This window comes from Anoplopoma fimbria, chromosome 7 (genome assembly GCF_027596085.1).
Source record: "Anoplopoma fimbria isolate UVic2021 breed Golden Eagle Sablefish chromosome 7, Afim_UVic_2022, whole genome shotgun sequence".
Classification (NCBI taxonomy): domain Eukaryota; kingdom Metazoa; phylum Chordata; class Actinopteri; order Perciformes; family Anoplopomatidae; genus Anoplopoma; species Anoplopoma fimbria.
The window spans coordinates 18,623,213-18,644,442 of record NC_072455.1 but is presented as its reverse complement, the minus strand read 5'-3'; the positions used below and the strand labels follow the sequence as shown (position 1 = coordinate 18,644,442).

Here is a 21,230-nt window from a genome sequence, read left to right as displayed (position 1 = left end):
AACCACTAACTGCAAGCAGGTCCAATGTCTGTGCCGCAGATTATAAGCAGTTAACTGCCGCTCTGGATCCATTTTCTGAATCCTCAGGAGCAACATTTTTTACATCCCCATCTCATATCCTGACAGTTAAATGTGTATCAGGAAGAGAATGTGTCATTGCTCTAGTTTGTCTCTGTGCATGCACACGTGAGGTGCACTGAGTATTTTCCTTGTTCTGTAGTTTGGTGACTCACTGCGCACTGCGGTGGGGTGGGGTGGGGTGGGGTGGTGTCACTGGCGATCTAGTGGCGCCCTGCAATTTGCTTTGACCACATTTTGCGCCGTCTGCTGCCTGTCTGCTCTGAGCAGGTGTGGAACGCCGCTGCTTTTTCTTCACTTTCTTCACAAGCAGGAGTTACGGTTAATATCTGATTATATCATTATTAAACATAGTTTTCAGTGTTGCTCACACACTTTTTGTTTGATGTGGTTAAGCACAAGAATGACAGGGGATCAATGCTAGATCCTGCAAACATTTGCACAAAGTTATATAAATAAAGCTGTGTCGAAGAGGCAATTGTGTCTACCACGGGACTAGCATACTTACAGTTGTGCAGTCCAGGGTGTTATTTTTGTCATGCTACTTGTTTAGATGGTTCTGCTTTAAGCAGCATAAACAACTTAGCTTTGTACGTCTGGGTTGTGTGACGTAGGGTCCAATTTGATCTAACTTAGTGAGGTTGCATCTAAAGATATGAGCGCATGTCTAAGAACAGTAAACTTAGAAGGAATGAATAGATATGTAAGAGTCATAGATATCTGAAGACCAAGAATTAAGGAGGTATAAGATTAGGTATTTTGATGTGAAGCAGATCATAATTACGTCTTCTCTTCGGAAACATTACTGTTATTCTGTTATTATGCTTTCTATCAACATGCCTCGGCTGTCTCCCACATCCAAATGCTTCAACACGTCCCTCAGTTCACATTTGGGTGACTAGGGAGCTTTTCTAGGACAATGCATCTGAGCACTCAACAAATGAATTGGCATGTGAGCTGAGACAGCGGAGCTTCAGTGTGTACGAGAGCACCGGGATTGGTGCTCCAGCGGGTTAAAAACCTTTACAAGGGCTGATGGTAATTAAAGGCTCAATTCAGCACTTACCAAATTAGATGCGAGCTGTTAAGCAGGAGGTACTTGACGTTAATACGGCGCTCGTGGAGACCTCTGACCCCGAGCAAGGGCGACGCGTCCTCAAAGCATAATTGTCCTCACCTTGAGTGCTAGTTCAACAGAAGGAGCAAAGGAAGACTCAATGGAGGAGCAGTTTGGAAAATGTACCAAGCTTCCTTTTGCTATAGAATGAGCTACTAGTACATTTTCTCGTTGGCAAGAGGTTGAAACGATTTGCCTCTCACCTTCTCTCGCCCTTGTTCGTGTGTTTTGATAGCCACGGGAGATATGTATTGGATTGCAACCATTTGAGGGATACACCAAATTAGCCCATTTTCACTTATCAAATGTTGGAAGTCTGATTTGAGCGGCTGCCAGATTTCTGTGTCTCATGTTGTCTGAAATAGATTTTTTCCTCTCGCAGCTCCTGAAGCTAACAGTGTTTGGCACCATACCAAGATGATCCCAGATAAAGATATTTTATGAGATGGTGCAGACGAGTAGTCTCCAGTGTGCAGCCCCAGTTATGTCGAGAGCTCTCTTTTGTAGGCGCGTACTTGTCCATCACCTTTTTTCTCCATTTCCTGCATCTCCTTGCATTCACGTCACATGACTACTTGAGAACATATTCGATCATTTGTTGTTTATATTTATTCAAGACTCCCTCAGAACCAGTACAAATCAATGTCTTTCATCTTAACATCTCCATTAAGCCAAGTAAAAATGATAAACTTCTCAAAAATCATGTGCACTGAATGAAAAAACTGTCATTGCTACACCTTGACTGTTCCTACAGCTGCACAACCACCAACCGAGCACGTTCGCTCAGCAGACGGATATCACCACTTGCAAAACCATCAAAAGGGAGCATGTTGATTTGTACATGAGAGTCACATCCTTCCTGCTATTACAGTATGTTGCAAGATGACAGAGTTACCCCGGAAGGGGACCAAGTCATGAGCAGAGGAGACACAGAAGTAGGTCAGCTCCTAGGCGTTTGTTACATCATACATATTCATAAACAGCACCCAGTTGTTGCAGAGTGAACTCGTTCCATACAGACTGTTTATTCTGTTCATTGGGCCCCCATTCTCTGTTAAAATGTTAAATAGTGATTAGGCATCGCGATGAGAATACGAGCAATTGACCCTGACTGCTGCATTTACGTGCATTTTACCGCTGTTATATGAATATTATGCCGTTGTAATCACATATTAACACCTCTTCATCTCAGTAAGTCGTGCATTAAATTGGGTCTACAACATAAGCAATCCCAGATTAAGATAAAAAAAAAAAAATAAGACAATATATTATTTAGAGTTAAATGAGAATATCTCATAACTATATATTAACAATAATTAAGTTACAGTCAGCAGTTAATTATGTTAGCCTGGCACAAAGACTGGCTCTGTTCAAAGGTAGAGGGGGTGTTACATGGAGTCATGTGCCAGACTATATCTTGGCTGAGAGCAGTGACTCTGCTGGTTCCCTGGCAACTTAATGATGATGACCAGACTCCAGAAAGTCCTTTCGCCAAGCCAAGGAATCGTCCGGCACAGGACACCACGTAAAACCCCAACGTGTCATTTTTACACCTTGATATGGTACAGCTTAATCAAATTTAAACTACCAGATGTGCTGGTAGGGTCATTACTTTCAGACAGAACCAGGCTAGCTGTTTCCCAGTTTGAAATCCTTCGACTTAGGTAAGCTAACCAGCTGCTGTTTGTAGCCTATTATATATTTCACAGGTGGTGTGAAATATATCTCACCTCTATCTTTTGGCAAGAAAGCACAAAAAATTATATTCAGTTAACAGTATAAAATAGAGAGAAAGTAGCAAATCTAAACTTTTGTGAAGCTGAAATGTTTAATATTTCTCCATGACAATCACTTGAATGTTTATTGGTGATTTGATGTAATGGCGTTTGTGTGGTGAATGGACCCATTCTTAATTCCGGTGCATCCTGGCCGAGGTGCTTCGCTTGTCCTTCAACTGCTGTGGATAAAAAAGAGTGATGCAGGAGAGTGTGGGAGACTGAATGCAAACTGAGTCAGTCACAAGGCTATGATTTGCACTGATAGTTCAAAACATGATGCTATTTCTGCCGGCTACTGTTATTCACTCAACCCTAATATAATCAGACACTCCAACACAGAGATTATTCAGGGGGCGAGATTGACCTCTTCCCAACTCCCAGCAGCCCGTGCTACAGTTTCAGAATCCTTTGTGAGATTTGGTTTGAAAAAGAGAGAGACATAAGGAAGCTGAAGTGTACCTCTGTCTCTCAATTGAATGTTTGTTTAGTTACTTTTCTTTGTTTTTGAGTAGGTTCTATTTAAGATTAAAATGCAAACATGTATCTCCATTTTCTGGCATGTGACGCCAGAATGTCCTTTTATTACATTTGTTGAATAGCTTTTTGGAAAAATAAATAAATCGGATAATTGGCACCTCTGGGTGGTCTTGTTTGGTGCTTGCACGTGGCTATTAATACAATCGCCAGCCCTGTTGACAGTATCTGGAAGGCCTCTTGTTCGTTGTTACCACCTGCCATAAACATTTCATTACAGGAATCCTTAACCTATATTTTACACCCCCACCCCACCCCACCCCCACTCTGTAGTGAGAACAAGTTTGCCAACTGAGGAAAGATACTGAAGGAATGAAGAAAATGGAGCTAGAGAGAGAGGGAGGTGAGGGTGACAGAGAGGCTCTGAGGAGCTCATGCTGAAAATATTGAAGAGAGGAGAACGTTCACGTCAGAATGAAAATAAAAAAGGTTGATATATGGGGGTGAATAAAAGAGGTTGTGAAGGAAAGTGAAAAGGATTTAACATGGAAGCTTGAGCATACTGCCAAGCTTTATTTTAAAGAGCAGGTTTTTACAAAGCGAACTCCTACATGTGCCAGATAGTCGACGTAATGCAGCTAAAGGTATGTGTTGTTAGTATGAGGTTCAGGGGTGGCCTCACTGCATTGCCCTTGTTTCGTTAGGCATCACCGCGGCGCACATCGCACAGACTGCCAGGCTTCTTTTCTTAGAGGTGCAGAAAAAATTGCCTTGCTTATTGATTTGTTTCGCATTTAAACAGAGCATCTCTTTTCTCCGGCTCAAGGTATGTATGCACAGGAGATTTCCGCTGTAAGATGGCATATACTATACAGTGTAGTCCTCCTCTTCTATTTATGGACACTGCATCTGTGATTGCAAAAAAACTCTCTTGATAGCGTCTAGTGCTAAAAGTAAAGCACAGTACACTTGAAGTGGAAAATGTCATCCACTGGTCACTTTTTCTTGAACCTTAAATCATTTGTCCTACATTTTCCTTATGAACATCCTCTAATTATAGAGAAAGGAGACTTTTTTATCGTAATAAAAGGCATTTATTTCAATGCACGACAGTAAATAATTGTTAAGATCTGATTGTTGAAGTGAGTCATTATGTTGATTAGGTTTAAAAGATGTAGCGTGAGAACAAAAATAAAATTAATTAAGGCTTGCTGTGATGGTAATGGCATGACATCCATTGACCGTATGACCGTTAATCTTATCCCTGCAGTCATTAGACCATAAGCGTGTGGCCTTTTTGGTACACTGTACATGGGCCTCAGGTAATTGAGGCCTGACTGGTGACAAGACCATTCCAGAGGCTTCACTCGCCCTGTGTTCCCTGCTCTCGGTGCTTCTATACGCCTCGCTGCTTTCTCAGTCCTCTCCCTCCTAGCTCCCCCTTTACCGTCACCGCTCTCTCCATACACGACTAGGTTGCTGCAAAGGGTCAAATGTCACCCACTTGGGATTCTGCGTCTCCTTTTGTCATTGCTGAGCCTCATGATTGGTATGTGTGTGTGTGTGTGTCTGCGAGAAAGACAGAGAGAGAAATAGGGCAAGATAGGGAATCTAAGTATACAAGAGAGAAGATTATTTTGTGTATGGCTGTGATTTTCTGAGAGAGTTTAAGCAATCAGGGACAGATCTCCCCTTCTTGGTGCTATAAAAATAGCCATGCAGCACGGCAAATCCCATCTTGCCTCCTGGACACACCACATCTGTGCACTTTTCGGCAAGAAATAGTTCCTGGGGGAAATTGTGTGGGGCGGGGTATCTTTTATTGTCAACCAGCTGAGACCACATGCAAGGCACATGCTAATTGGTATTAAGACCAGGGCTGTGACAGCTTCCCACACAGTCCGTACTGAATACACTTTCCATTCTGTTGCCACGGCGCCAGGACCTAGCGAAAGTTTCCTCCACGACAGAGATGAACCTGTCCACCTCTAGAAAACCCCAGTAAATCCCCAGGTCCATCAGCACTAGACAATTAAACTAGAGTTGTCACTTCATTTTTTTTTTTTTTTTTTTTTTTTTTTTGGCCATCTTCTCTCTCACTAAGTTTTCAACCCCTTTGTTCAGGTGTAATCCCGCATTGAAGGACACTGTGGTCCACACGGTTCACCTAGGATATGATTCGGTTTACTGTTGTGGCAGCCTCTCTTAAAAAGGCTTGAAGAGGATAGAAATGTTTTGCTTCTTCGCTGATATAAACTGAATGGAGTTGCTTGTAGTTACAAACCCGGAGGGAATTATCACTCGGCTCTGCAGTTCCTCTCAGCTTTGCAAAGTGTTAGTGTGTCTGTCATCTCATTGTTTGGTTTTAAGGCCTAAAAAAAACTCTGTCCAACCACAATTTCAGCAGTGTCAGGAGGCTGTTTTACCGTTTAAAAAAAGCCCCGGAAAAAATGAAACTACACCTCACATTACCTGCCCAACAATAAAGAAAACAAGGTTATCAACTAGCCAGTGAAGACGGTGGAGCATTTAGCTGCAAAAGAGTCAATATTTCCCTCGGGGGTTGTTCAAAACCATAATGGAGCTAACAGGACAGGGAATAATGTAAATCCTTTAAGTGGCCAGGAAAATATGCAAACAGGGCAGTGCATATAGACTTTAACTTACAGCTCTTATTTTTAATTTGTTTGTTTTTACCTTGTGTGACAAAGAGAGACAAACGTATCATCACTGTGGCCACCTTTGCTGTTTTCACATTCACTCTTATTTTCATCTCTGCCTTGGCAAACACAGTTGTCAATGTAAAGAGGCTAATAAGCCTGCGGGCCTTTCGGCAGTTACCACACCTGGAAATAGCATTTTTCTGTTTATATGCAATCTTGCTCCTCGCCCAGTCCTAGATATAACAGCCTATATTAAGTGCCTACTGTTTGGCAGCTGTTGAGATGAGACAACTCCACAGTGTTAATTTGTGCGACCTTTTGTTTTGTCTAGCTGCAGAGTGGGAGGCTACAAATCTGAAGAAGGTAGAAGAAGCCTATGAGACAGTCAACATGGAAATAAGGTAAGGGGGAAATGGCATAGAAATAGAAGCAGAGGTTATCTTCCATTGTCACATATTTGCAGCTTAATCGTCACCATTTTTGCACTTCGTGTGGACGATGCATTTGCTGCCCACGGTGCTATTTTTAGCCGGGTGGCATTGTATGTAACTGGGCCTAAACGTAGACTCCATCGGTTTGTGCTTTAGCAATGAAGAAAGCTGTATTAACTAAGGCTAACTTTAATAAAGAAAAACAAACGCTATTGGTTGCCTACTGTGCTCTGGTGGGAGGCCTATTCAAACCTTTTTGGAGGAGAGAAATGTCTTCCTGGATATGAATTGTCCAAATGTCTTTGTGGCATTTCAAATACAGACATGGCACAAAGTAGTGTTGGCAAACGCTGCAATTATTTTTGTATTATCGTTAAAAAAAGGAACTCCTGTCATAACAAATTAGCTACACCCATATATTTCCTTCGAGAGAAACTGGGTTAAAATGCCTGTGACATCCTTTTTCTCCCTCTCAGATGTTTTCTCAGAGCTCTGAGCCAGCCAGCAATAGCTGATAAGTAGCAACTGTGGCCCTTAGGCCTGCAAACTGTTCATTACAGTAGGCGGAGAGGAGAGCCAACCACAGAGATGGCTGTTAACAAAAGGTCAAGATTTCCCCCCCTAAACAAATGCCTGCATACGGGGGAAAGATGGAAAAGAAGCTGGCATGACCTTGGTTTCTCTATTTCTCTGTCCACCTTGCTTCAATTGCTCCTGGTCAATTACTCACATTTATGTGTGTTGGAGAGGATCCCCCCATGTTCTCTTCAGGCCATGTCCTTTATCAGTATGCAGCACTAGTGCATTCATACCTTTAGAAACTAGCATGAAATTAAAGTCTCTTCCCTATTAGTCCACACCTTTAATTCCTTGAGTGTGCTTTAAAGGGTCGTTTTCACACAAAAATTGACTCTATGCATGAATGTTATGACCCCTGCCCTACAGAGAATTGCATGCAGACACAGTTACGCGACCTGCCTTGCTTTTCTGACCCCGAATCATCCCCTTATGCCACTTTACCTTATCAACCTCAAGCGAAACAATCACCTGCTCCAAACATTTGTTAACCCCAATAGCCGTTCTGGGTTATGAATATGGAAATAAGGGCCTGTGCGCCGTTAGAGATATGGCTTAGTTCCCTAGTTTGCGATTAGTGGAGAAAAGCAGCCCTCAACAGCTCAGATAATTGGAGACACTGCATAGAAATGGGCTTTAAAGGGCCACCTCATCAACACACTATTAAAGAAGTCAGTCACTAAAGCAGCAAGTAAAATAAAGCTACATTGTCAGCACAGTTAGGAGTCATCTAGAATTTAATAGAGCAGCTTGTCAGAGACTTAAAACAAATGACCTCCCTCCAATAACAATTGTTTCTCTCATATTGACAGGTGATTTATTTTTAGGCATATTTTGAAACCTGTCCTTTTATATTACATGAAGTTATTAACTTAAAACTATACCACTAGTGTAATTTCAGAGTGCCATGTTTTCAGATGCACCTGTTAATTGCTTAAAATTTAGCATTCCGCAATTCAAAGAAAAAATCCAGCTTAAAGTGTGCTAGTGGTCTAATATGTTCTTTTTGGTGTTCGCAGTGATCTCCGGAAAAAGCTGGCCATAGACTACGGACCAGATTGGGAGTTTCTGTTTTTGAACAGCCAGTGTTACAAGCTGAAAGTATATGAGTAAGTATTGACAGGACTTTTATTGCTTTTTTGATTTATATGCTTCTTTTTTATCTGGCATTAAAATAGAAATTAGTCCTAAAATGTGTGGTAGCGCATAATATCGTATTACAAAAACACACACACTGACAGAGAAATCCATTTTCATGGTTTTGATAAACTTATCATGAACTGGATAAAGCTTTTGATAGTTATGTTTACTCTCAATAATGGAAATCACAGAAAGCAATTACTTGTGCAATACAATGCACTGCAGGTAAAAATAAAAACACTGGATAAAAACATTTCATAGAATCAAAATCAATGTTAACCAGAGCAATCAAAATCAATGTTAACCAGAGGCTGAATCTTAGTTTGATTTGAACTTTACTTAAACAAATTTAATCTGGAGCAAACGTGAACCATCTCAGTAAAGATCTACCATTTAAAGTTGATAATTTGTGAGCTCCAAGTCACCCTGGAGAAAGCCAAGCAGCTAAATCAACTAAATTTAATCAACGGAATGAGCTTCTTTTACTCTCTCCGCTGCATCCCTATGGCCCCTGCTGGGGTAGAATCTGTTCTCCTCAGGAGTGCTTGCCAGCTGGAGCTTTAGAAGCCTGTGGGTGGTTGCAGTTTTGAAAGAAAATTATCTGAGATCTGCACTGCAAATACATTTATCAGGCATTCTTGGAATCAGTGGTTTTCCCATGCCCTTATACACCAGTGTGATTTGTTTGCTTAGTTTGCCATTTAGGAGGCAAAATCTGATAAAGGAGAGTTGCAGTTCTTGTACATAAGCCAGGGAACTGTCTACTTAGACAGTTTTTGGTAACAATATTGCACATTGGTTGCAATATGATTTTATGTCATGATGTAGGAGGGCTGGCTCCAATGATATTGATAATATAATTTTATTTACACAACAACAAATCCCAGAAAAAGTCATTGTCTGAGATAGTGTGTTCAGAAACATACCGGTTAGTCCTGACTCTATAGGCCTATTCTAATGTAATGTTCAAAGTGAAACATATGGTTTTAAAAATACAAAGCAAAGCAGCTAAACAGGGTAGTGTTCAGGTTTAAATTAAGAGCCTGATCTTACGGTTTTTTTCTTATCATACTTAAAATACTAAGACTAACTAACTAACGCACTGCATTAAATTAAAAATGGTGCACTTTTTTTAAGTCACTTGGCTGCTGTGTGAGACTGGAAGGCTTGACTGGCGGTGCATCATTAACTAAGGGGAATAATGTTAACTGCAGTATGTAGTTTTGCAAAGCAATATTATGTTGTTAACGGTTTCACAGGTTATAATAGTAAAGCAATAAGATACTTGTAAATTTACTCCAATGTATGCAACTTGTATCAGTTTCTCTCTTACCTTTTTTCCCCCTGGCCTATTGGTAACATCCAATGGGCGGCCTTCAAATGACTGAAGAGCACAATATCCGTAGCATCAACTCAATTGAAGGTCCTTTGACCTACCAGCACCCTCTCAGCAATGTACCAGTTCCCTTCCCTGCCCCCCTTTATCCTTGCTGTTCGCCTTGAACTGTGATCCTGAAAAGACCTGACATTGACAGACACATAAACCAACGGCTTTCTATAACACTCCCTCCTATGCCCTCCAGTAGCAAACTAGCAGGGCTACAGTTCCTATCCAATAATGGAAAAGAATCACGCACTTCTTTCTCCAGCTTCTTGATCATCGGTTGCAACCATCTTACAATCGCCCTCCCTGATGTTTAGATCTCTCACATTTGATTAAATTGCTCCCTTTTTTTCTTGATTGGCAGCCAATATGGTGAAAAGAGCCTGGAGCCATAAAAGTTTGCTGAGTTGAAATGCTGTCTATCTTTCATATTAATAATAGCTGTACATGTTTAACTGCTGCTGGGTGTGGCAAACACTAGGTCTAAAATGCTGCCATTTGAAGATCATTTTTTGACATTTAAAGTGTGTAGCAACTCACTGTATTGGGCTGCACTAGTGGAGCAAGGAAATAGAAAGAGCTTATTACTTTTTTATTTTAATTCACAGAAACTGGATTGGCTCCTATTTACTCTTTTAATGCGGCAGGCCAAACTTGTTGATGTTGAAAGTGTGTTTCATTTCTATCTGAGGTGTCAGCTGAGATTTCTTCTTTTGTCTTTGAAAAGGGGGGGTCCTTTTCGCTGCACCTATTTGTTGAGTTATTCCTTAAGCCTTCCTGGTGCCTTGCCTCATGATGGTGTTGTCATGTTTATCCATGGGAACATATTTTTTCATTTCATTGGAGGGGGGTTGCTGAACTCTTGATTGATTCATGATTAACAGCAAGATTAGAAGCTAGGTGCTGAAATTTATATTTTCACATTACTTCACATTTGAACTGACGCTCACCTCGCAAAAAATCACCCTTTAGAAATCCATGTTTTCCCCCTGAAATGGACTTTCGGATGCTGGTGGAGCCTTATCACTAGTGGGGAATTTAAAACGCGGGCCTCTGCCGGTGAATCAGAAATAAGCTTGGCAATTCAGTCAACACAGCCTGGCACAGCATGAAGGAAGACACCCCATAATGAGTTCTCAGAGGCGGAGTACCTACCTACAGGAGAGTCTAATATTCCTCCTGTGGATTTGTTGACACTCCTCAAAGCAACTTAAATCGCAGGGCCGTGATTTATGCAAGACTGTCAGGTCAGATTGACTCAGCCTCCACTCTCGTGTCATTAGAAAGTACAGCACTTCAGTGAGTCATGCCCGCCACTGTGGCTCAGCTTTGACAGAGAAGAGAGAAGGATAACGCAGCACAAGTGACACTTCCAACTGTCTGCGGAACATCACATGGCCTAAACAGTGCACTGGGTTCTTCTAGGGACGAAAGAGACTCCATCCGGATAACCCAGAGGCAGCTATTTCAAATTCAATACAAACCACCTCAAGGCGGGTGGGGTGTAGTCCTAGATGTGTCTGCTGACTGTCGTGAGTGTAACATACAAAATGAAGAGTCATGTGTGGTAGGTTTCATAACAGCTTTCAATGTTAATGTAATTTAACACAGATATTCATGATGCCCAACATAAGTTTCTTTTGCTATTAGAAAATGTATGTTATGCCAGAAAGCAATACCAGACTACAGAGAAATGCATGCAGGCACACAAATGAAATAATAACCTTGTTTGCCTGGGTTTATCAAGGGGACGGAAAGGCAGAGGGCCTGGTTAAGCATAATTGGAATGTTGTCGTCAGTAGCTTTCAATTTATGATAGATGTGGCACAGATACTGTTGTTAAATTAAAGCATGACATTTAGCATTACTCTTAATGAGCTGCTCATGCAATTAATTCACTTTAAAGGGTCACGTTTGGTCATTTGTCAGTAGCAGAGGGGCCAGAAGATTGCGTTCACCTGCTTTAAGATGTCCGCTCTATCGTGTCAAGGAAAATGTAACATTGTTGGAAGATACGGCTGGCGATATTTTATATATTCTTCATTCTGCGTTTTCGTACCTCCTCTTCTTCTGAGTTTTAAGTAACCCAATTTTAAGAGCTAGAAACGTTAGTAATTCATAGAACTGCGTTTTGAGTTGTTTTTTTGCAAAAGCAGTCTGAAATCTCTCCAGGTGCTTCTGTGACAGCTATTTTTATTGTGTTAATATGATTGTGTCATGTAAAACAGTTTATTTATCTTATATTGCAAATTAAAGCTAAGAGAGCTTTTAGCGACTTGCCAATCTCCCCTCTGGAGATGTTTGGAGCAGCTCAGGCCAGCTTTGATATTTTTTTGCAAACAGACAAAAATCCTTGAAGGTATGCAAGTCTCAGGGTAGCTCCCAATTTGGCAGTTCCTCCCAGGGAGTCGCCAGAACAGTTTGGTCCGAAAACACCTATTATCAACGGTTACCAACGTGTTAGTTTCTATATCAATACTTTCGGACTTCTCTACACTGTTTGTGGCTGTCAGCCTCAAGCCCGCTGGTTCCTAAAAAAATTCTATGAATGTTAAAATTTTTCATCCGACCAACACCAACCCAACAGTTGATGGTTGCTGATATATTCGCGCAGAGGTCTGTGCGTGTGCGCGTATGAGGCGCCACTATGTTGGGAGAAGACTTGGTCCTTTTTTTTCTGGTCACAGTCAGTTTATCTTCCTGTTGAATCACTGCGCTCACGCAATTTTGATTCAACAAAGCCCTTGGCTGTCAAGATGCTGGTTCTTCTCTGTTAGTAACCGAAGGCACGTGGAGATTCAGCCCAATCCACAGCAGGGGCTGCCATCTGAAGTAGCATGAGTTTTTCTGTTGGTTCAGTAGACCTGTGGGTTGGCAATGAATGCGTGTGCGTCTGGTGGGGTCATAAATTCATCACATCTCATCAGTCTTTGTTATGCTGCCAACTTTATAGCCAGAGAAGTGGGCCTGAGCAGAGTTTCTGTGGGTTGGTATTGTTGAAACAGTCTGGATCGACCTTTTAGAGATTTGTTGTTTATCCAGCATGTCACTGCACACAAGGACTTCCTGTTTCTAATGCAGTTTCAGGTGTTTTAAAGCCAAGGTAATCATCGGAATTGTTTTAAGGTCTTTTTTTCCTGCTTTTTTAGTACTGTACCAGCTCAAGTTAGCTACCAAAACATGAGATACAATTATGCTTCGTTTTCTCTGTGTGGAGGAAACCACAGAAAGACAGAGGAGCCTGCCTGTGTTTATGTGAGCCTGGGTCAGCTTGGCTTTTCTCTTAAGTTTCACGCAGGCGCTGACAAAATATCTAATGATTATCCTTCTGTCACCATGTATGGCATTCATGTGGGTATTCAGCTGTCAATGTGCAAATTATGGACACTTAGACTGGAAAAACATTCCCTGTTGTTCCTTTTAATTCGGCGAACTGTAGCCTACGAGGGTTTTACTGCTAGCATATAAGACAGGTAAAGTTTGTTTGTGTAAGATTATTAAACATATTACAATCCTTTATGTTAAACAGTGCTAAAATTATATAACTTCTAATATGATCTAATTAAGCAACTCTAATAAATTCAGAGAAAGTTTTATTACTATCCTAGACGTACAAATGTTTATCTTTTAATGAGTAGTTTCTGCTACTACTACTTGGTAGTGCAGCTTGCTTCAATAAGCTGCAGTAGACTCAATGACTCATTAAACATTATATGCTTCTGCCATGTTGAACATGAATCTGACATTATTTTAACCCACTTATACGCATTGTTTTTTGATAGTAATTACTTGATATGCTGTCTATAGTATTACATACAGTACAAACATAGTACAACTGCATAACAAGCAGTTGTACTATGTTTTAATAACTTGATATGCTGTCTAAATACAGTACAAACATAGTACACATAATATCATGTATAAAAAGAGCCACTTTTTTACCCTGCTAACATTCAGGTCTGTATTTACAGAATAGTTTGTGTTTGCATTAGAAAAGCTGTGGTGGTTCTGATCTACTGACCTGTTACCCCAGTCATTTTCTGCCTGGAAATGGGGCTGAGACTTTTAGTGAGTTTGACCCATTTTACATGTATTTTGAGGAGTGGCGATTGTATGGAGTAAATTGGAGCAAAACTCATCAATTTACTACACCAAAGATTCTATAATTGAGAATGATATTTAACAGCCAGAGGAAGCACATAATGACTTCCCACCCTGAGAAAGCCATTTTTGCTATGTTGTTCTAATGTTGAAACATGCAGATAAAGAAAATGCTCCATTTGAAAATGACTCTTTCAAATGTAAAATGATGAGATTAAGTTTTGGAAAACAAAGTTATATTTAGGCATAAAAAAGTCCTTATAATGGTTATCAGATCACCTTTAGACCAGAAGACGTATATGAATTGACAAACCTGTGTCAGCTGCGGAGCAAATTCAATGTGTCCTGTCGCTTCTGTCCAATGTTAATGTTCGGAACACATGTATGAGCAGGTCTGGTTATTAGCAAATATTATAGATGATTATTATTATTATCAGTCAAATTAATGATGAAATTAGCAAAATATATTAATAATAACAGGGCACCACATTTTGTAAGTGCAGTAGCTCAAATAGGCATTCAAATTGCTATCAAAATAATTTAGTAATTATCAAAAATAATAATTAAAATATTGAATAATATTATTTTTAATTAAATTACCCCAGGGCACCACCATTTGGAAGTCTGATTAGCAACTAGAAAAGGCAATTTGGTTATGATTCTATGATTCACTTAAGTGCATTTTTTAGACATTTAAAAGACCCATTACTTACCCCTTATCATATCTTCCACAAGCCTCAGCTTTAACCTATTTTGAGAACAAAATATTCTAGCAATAATAATGTAACATCTTGAGATATGGCTGGGAGAATGCAGCTTTAAATGATCTGCCAGAGGCTATTTGCCTCATTGCCCTTAGTGATGGCTCTAAAGACTAAATAAGCTTCAAGTTTGGCTTGTTTTGTTTTTTTTCAAATGAATTGAACCATCTTTTTGAAAGGCTCTTTTGCTATGCATTACTATCATTTTTTTTCCTGAGTAGTTTATTTGGGATTGGGTTCTCCGCTATGCATTCACCTTACCTTTTCATGTTATTGCACAGAAGATATCGTATGCACTGACTCTCAGCTCTGCATAAAGAATTTCAAGGCGAAAATATGATAAGCTGTCAAGAAAGTGAACCTCCACCACCTAAGAACACTTTTCAGCATTTTATATAGACTTTCATTTGTGGTCCTCCATGTGGAAAATGAAGGTAAACTGAAAAATGGCCTACTTTGAGTTTGTCTTCTTTTAAAGCTGGCTCTAGAAGGATGAACTGGCATTGGGTCTCTGAGCTGCCAACAAACTCTCCTCTAGATTACTAAATTAAAGGAATTGCAGTGACTTAATCTCACAATGGTCATGATGATTTTTAAAAGTCCTGGAAACGGAATTTTAAATAGTCTTCCTAATATTAGTTACACAATTGGAATTTGAACCCATAATTGCACTTGAGGCCTGATGAGCTGACCTTTCGGGTCTCAACATAGCTGAACTTTCAGTCTTTTACTGGGGGAAAGGGATCCATACTCTGCAGAACTCTTTCACCACTGGGACATTACTCAAAGTGTCTCACTTTCACCTTCATCTCTTACAGTAGTTGCTACTATATTAGATGCATTTATGGAAAAAAATTGATAACTCAGTTGGTCCTAGAATCAGAATAGGCCTGTTCTTATTACTTGTATGCATATACTATACAGTGGTTTTAAGTCATTGTAATTGCAAGGAAATAATCTTTAAACTCAGGCTGTAATATAAACAATAAAGCAGGGTACGGTTATTAATCATACAGTATGTTCATAGCCAGTTGGATTTAAATAGGCCTGTACTGCATGCAAAGACCATCTGGGTCTATATTCAAGAAACTACAGGCCTCTGTAAAAGTGTTATTAACAGTGTATTTTATATCTGCTGCGAAGGAGTAACATGATTTATATTTTACAAACAAAACTTTCTTTTAAGCCAGTTGTGTTTTTTGTGTGTGTGTTGGATTGATTTCTGCAACATTACACCTATAACAAAGTTGATTGGAGACATTTGAAATACATCACTACTGAGTAATCCGTATTTCAAAAAATCATATTCTAAACACACACAAAAATACTTGTCTGATGGTCATTAATATTCAGTAAAATAAAATCAATACAAGCTAACATTAAATCAGGAAAAAGAAACTGAAAAAACAAGCACAATAAGAAAGGTTTTGATTTTTGCAAGTAACACCATCAGTAGGCTGATTGTCTGAGTTCAGTCAGGGAATGCCCGTTTCCAAGTGAACATTTAATTTTATTCAGTATGTTTAGGTAAGTAGTGTTTTACAGTAAGTGGTATAATCCAGAATAGCTTTTTCTTTTTTTTGCTCAAATAGTGTGAGCTTTATATTAAATACATTTATAGATGAGGCAGGGCATTGCAGTAACTCAGAGTTGGTATTGTGGTCAGCTGTAAACCTGTAACAAGGACTCAGTTGCAGCTGTAGAGCTGCATCAAAGACACTTCAGCAAGGTGTAGATTTGTTGACACAGGGTCTAAAGCTGGGTCTGCTGATTTAAAGGACAGACAGGTGCTAAACAACACTGATGCTTTTACAAGAAGGTCAGATGGTTCACTATTGATTCAGGTTGTGGAAGAACCAGGCAAAGTTTAGCAGCACTTCTACGGTTGACATCACAATCTCACATAAGTCCTGACGGCTCATTTTATAGATAGTTTCTGTATAAGGGGTGTGCACATTTCTGGGTGGATTGAGCATTATAAAAACGTTCAAAGTCGTCCTTTAAGACAAGTGATAACATTTTGCCAAAAACAGAATCAAACTCACCAAGCTGTCTACCCCCTCTGCAGCAGCGGCTCAGTTGAAACAAGGTACAGCAGTGTATGTACGGGTAGTCCTATTAGCTTTTTAGCCAAACACACCGCAAACTGTTATCCCCCAACTGGTGGCAGCGTAGCGGATAGGGGGTCAAAGATGCACTCAGCTGTGTTATCACTTGCAAGGCCGTGCCAGCCAGGGGTCAGTTAAGAGTAGTGAGTGAAGATTCAGTCACTGGCAGTATACAAAAGGCAATACAAGGTGTTTTGAGAAAGTGTGAGTAACTGCAACCACGAGACGTCCTTGAGCATGAAGCCATCACTGGACATCCAAAAATATAATGTAGCTTGCTGCTGCGGAATGCGAGATTACCTGTGGACAGACACAGAGGCCCAGACTCGGTCACGGACTGACTCATGGACGCACACACATAAGACCGAACACGTTATCCTGCTGCCAGAGATTATAATGTGAATCCTTTATATCATCATCAACAACATGAAATGACTGAATACATCGATACAGCTAGCTAGAGTATAACCTCTTATGCAATGTTACTGAAAGATATGCTACTTTTAAATGTGTCAACCAAGGTTGCCTTGTGCTATCAAGATGAACACTTTTTTTCCCCCGCAAAGTTTACTGTTAAACAATTAACACTATATATTACTGAGCCACCTTTGACCTTTGCCATGCCAGCCGATAATACACAGTGTTACCTGTAAACCAATTAGCTAGTGTTGCTGTTGCTGCAGTTTGCAGTGTCACCCTGAGTGAACTCCACCCACGGCGTCACAGAGCAGTCTAGTGGGAGAAGGGCTTAATTGCTGTCTCTCTCTCCTTCTCTTGAGTGGATCTCGGTGGACTGAGTAATAAATATACTTGTCTTTGTTTCCCTTTATAACCGAGTGAGTAGCAGTTGATGACTGTTTTAGATCTCTTATTAACAATGGGCTGTTTAATACAACGGTATGTAGAGTTTTGACTTTCTTGCGATTTGTTATAGTAACATTGTACACAGCAAAAAAATAAAAGCTTAGATCAGTGAGCTAAAGAAAGGTTTGGGGCAAAAACCGAGAAGAGTCAGACTATCATAAAGAGTTTAAACAAACTTATGAAATGATCTCTTAAAAGCCCCAAAAATCTGAGTTTTTCTCAATGATGTATAATAATGTATATTAGAAAACACAAAGACTTATATGCTGCCTTATTGCTACCATTTGTCTAACTTAAGTAGCTTTAATTGGAAAGTAGCCAACTGAACCTGCAGTCTGATCCAGTGAAGCATGGAATACTGCCTGAGGTGCTAAGTGGTTGCGTCTAGCATATTTACTACGTAACAATGTACCTTTTAGGTCCCAGAACACCTGCCAAAGATTGACACAGTGGTACCAACTTATTATGACGAGCCTCAGAGCTGAATTGTTTTGACGATGACGGATCAAAAGTTGGGTACAGAAAGACATCCCATGTGGAGTTCAGGAACCCAGATGGGAAGACCACTGTTGTCATTTTATGATCTGTCATCATAGCCACAGTCTTCCAATTACTGTCAAAGATTTGATTGGTGACCCTCCAAGTTTTATCTTTTCATCTTTCTTATCCTTTGTATCCTCCGCCCAGTGTCCCTTTTTCTGCTCGTCATCATCTGTCATATCCGCGACCTGTTGCGTTGGTGATTCATATGTGCAGCGTCACCACCAGCACACTCTGATTCCCTCCCACTCTCACTCTTTTACACACTTTTATTTCTTTTTATCCTTTTGCCTTACTCTTTCTTCTGTCTTTTTCTTTGTTCCTTGTTTTTTGGCCTTATATTTCTATTGCTGTCAGTTTATTCTCCGCAAAGCCTTTAGATATTTCCTCCTTCTTGTCACACTGTGCTCATCTGCTAAGGATAGCTGGGCACAGTTTGTATAAATGCGCCTGTTTTGACCTTTCTGCTGTGTCCCATTTATGTATTGCAGGCGGCAGAATGTGAAGTGTCTGTCTCGGAGACAGACTGCTAATCAACCTTAACCTCCGTTTGCGTGTTGGGCTCGGCATTTCTAATCTCTCCTAACTTTTTTTTTACCCAGCGACACATTTTCTGTGTTGCCATGCCTGCTTTTGTTTTCTCACAAGCTGCCACGTGGAGGCTAGCATCCAAGGTCAGCCTGCAGTGCCCTCACTCATAAATAGCCTAGTTTTTTTTTTTTTTTTTTTTTTTTTTTTGTGTGTGTGTGAAAGTGTTCTGTGCTGGCGTGTCAGCAAAAGTGGGCAGGGATGGATGGCTTTGCCTAGAGGGTAAGAGAGAGGGTGATAGAGAGGGGGAAGAGCGCTACGGACATGGGGGTACTCCCTTATGGGACTCATTTGATTGCTTTTTCACTGTGCTACTCCGTTACCTCCCCCCCTTTCTCTGCTCACTACACTTCTGTCCATCAGCCATATGTTTTGGGCTCAGATGAGAGTTTGTTGTCACTGAAATACGTGCTTTACTAACTTGCCTAAGTAATGTAGCCTGTATGTTTTCATATTCATTAATTTAGTATCGGAGGCTATTTGGCAGACATCGCCTAATTTTATATGGCATTTGATTGCATATCTAAAGGTCCTGGTTGAGAAATTGTGTCACATCTTACAGTTTTGGACCAAAGCACAGCTGAGTTTCAAATTCTGTTTAACTATGTTGACCATGCAGCAGTTATGTAAGGTCTCAACTGGTCATGTGATGTTGGAGTCAACTAAAGGTGTTGAGTATCCCTGAAGAGGTCAAGGATAGTTGTGAAGAAACTTTTAACCAATTCTTACCTCTTATTATATTATGAAGAGAGGAACCAAGAGTCTATACCCATGCTAGCAGCTCTAGGTTCAGCAGAGCCTAATGGGAATGTTTTTGATGAGGCTAGATGAGTCAGAAAGTCAGAAAATCACCAAATATATTACAATTGACTCTGAGGGGACCATGAATGTTCATGGCAATCCAACCATCCAACATTTCTTTCAAAGCCACAAATGGCAACTTTCTGGTGGCACTAGAGATCTCTGGGGATCACCAAAGTCATAAGGATTCATCCTCTGGGGATCTTGTGTATGTATATGTTAAATATATATATTTATATGTAACACCCTGTGCCAATCTATCTAGGATATGTCCTGATATTTCACTGGATAAGTAACAACTTATAATGGTGCTACAGAAAACATTAGGGAGTCACCAAATCAGTATGATTTATCCTAGTATGTAAAATTACATTCTGAAGATGGACCGAACCACCAACAGTGCTGCTAACATGGTTGTTAGGTATATAGTTTTAGAATAAAATAATAAAATAATAACTAAGAAAACATCCAGGAGGAACCTTGATGTGCTGTGTCAAATTTCTTGAACGGGAATGGATTTTCAAAAGGTTTAGTCATGGTGGGACCTATTTAATTCTACTCCGAGCTGAACTGCTAACTCTGAAGTCAAAAAAGATGCTTCCGTTATTTTTTCCCTTCTCCCTATATGTGGCGGATGGGGAAATGGACATCCCTGTCGAAACATACAGTAGACATGAAAGGATAAATACCTTCTGCATATGAAAGTCTCTGAAATGAGATGCATTTAAAACAATCCCCAAACACGAGCAAGAGCAAAAGAAGTCGCCAACCATTCACTTACCTCTCTCCCACTATCCCCCTTTCTCTGATGTTCATCATTGTCTTTTCTTTCATCTTGCTTTTCTCTCGGACAGCTTTTGATCCACCCCGCACTTCCCAGCCCACACCTACTTATGCTGCAGCCATTTTTCTCCTCTGCTCTGCACTTTCTCATTTATTCTATCTCCATATCGCTCTTGTGGTTGTCTGGACATCCTCAGCTCTTTTATAACAGTCGGTGTGATGGCTCAAATGTCAGGAAGAAAGCTGTGCTGCCTTTCCAACTGTCGGTTTCACAATCAAGCTCTTTGAGCTTGTGATTGTGCCTCTACTATCCCCAGCAAGTGCATTAGTGATGGACTCTACACATCTCTAACTGCTTTAGACTCGGTTCTACCTCAGTAGAGCTGCGGGTGGAAGGGTAACCGGTAGCTCCTTGTGTTCCTGTAGGTAACCTCTAAGCCAAGACAGTCTCACTGTTCAATGATGCTGCTCAGCAAATCAGTGCTTTGGAACTTGACTTGTCTTCAACATAGTTTACCTGTCTGCTGAGTAAGTTTTGTTTTTCGTAGAGCCTGACTGACACTGTACTTTTGAGGACCTTTTTTTTCAAATGCTATTTCAACCGTTTTATTGGTGCATTTGGCCAACTGGGTCAATGGAAACACAACACTGACAACCTATCACCTTATGAAGTGGTTTTGGCTAAAGAATTTGCAAACAGTTGCTATTTACACACCTATTCATTTGGATTTGTTGGTTCTGGCCACCTGGCAAATGTAAATCAATATTCACTTTATATCTGTTTTTGGTCTCCCGAAGATATCTGGTTCTTTAGGCATTAAATGCTCCACTATGTTCACCAGCTAGATGCTGGCTTTGTCTCCCTACTGCTAAATACTGAGCAATTAGAATAAAGTAGGTTTACCATAGCCGTTTCGTGAAAAAAAGAAAGAAAAAGTTGCAGGCAGTAAAACGTAACATTTCGTGATCCATCGTTAAACTAGAAATATTGCATGGAGCAGTTTTAGTATAATTCCATAGTATATTTTACATTAATTGCTTAT

General features: G+C 40.3%; 1 protein-coding gene across 3 annotated transcripts in view; it reads left to right on the top strand.

The window, feature by feature from the left end:
* The window catches only part of LOC129093422 (glucosidase 2 subunit beta-like), a 103,880-nt gene that overhangs the window by 65,217 nt on the left and 17,433 nt on the right, over window positions 1-21,230 (top strand). For all 3 annotated transcript variants that reach the window (XM_054601437.1, XM_054601436.1, XM_054601438.1), the window contains 2 exons: window positions 6,442-6,511; window positions 8,137-8,226. In XM_054601437.1, coding sequence (XP_054457412.1) covers window positions 6,442-6,511; window positions 8,137-8,226 — 160 coding nt within the window. The remainder of the gene's footprint in view (window positions 1-6,441; window positions 6,512-8,136; window positions 8,227-21,230) is intronic.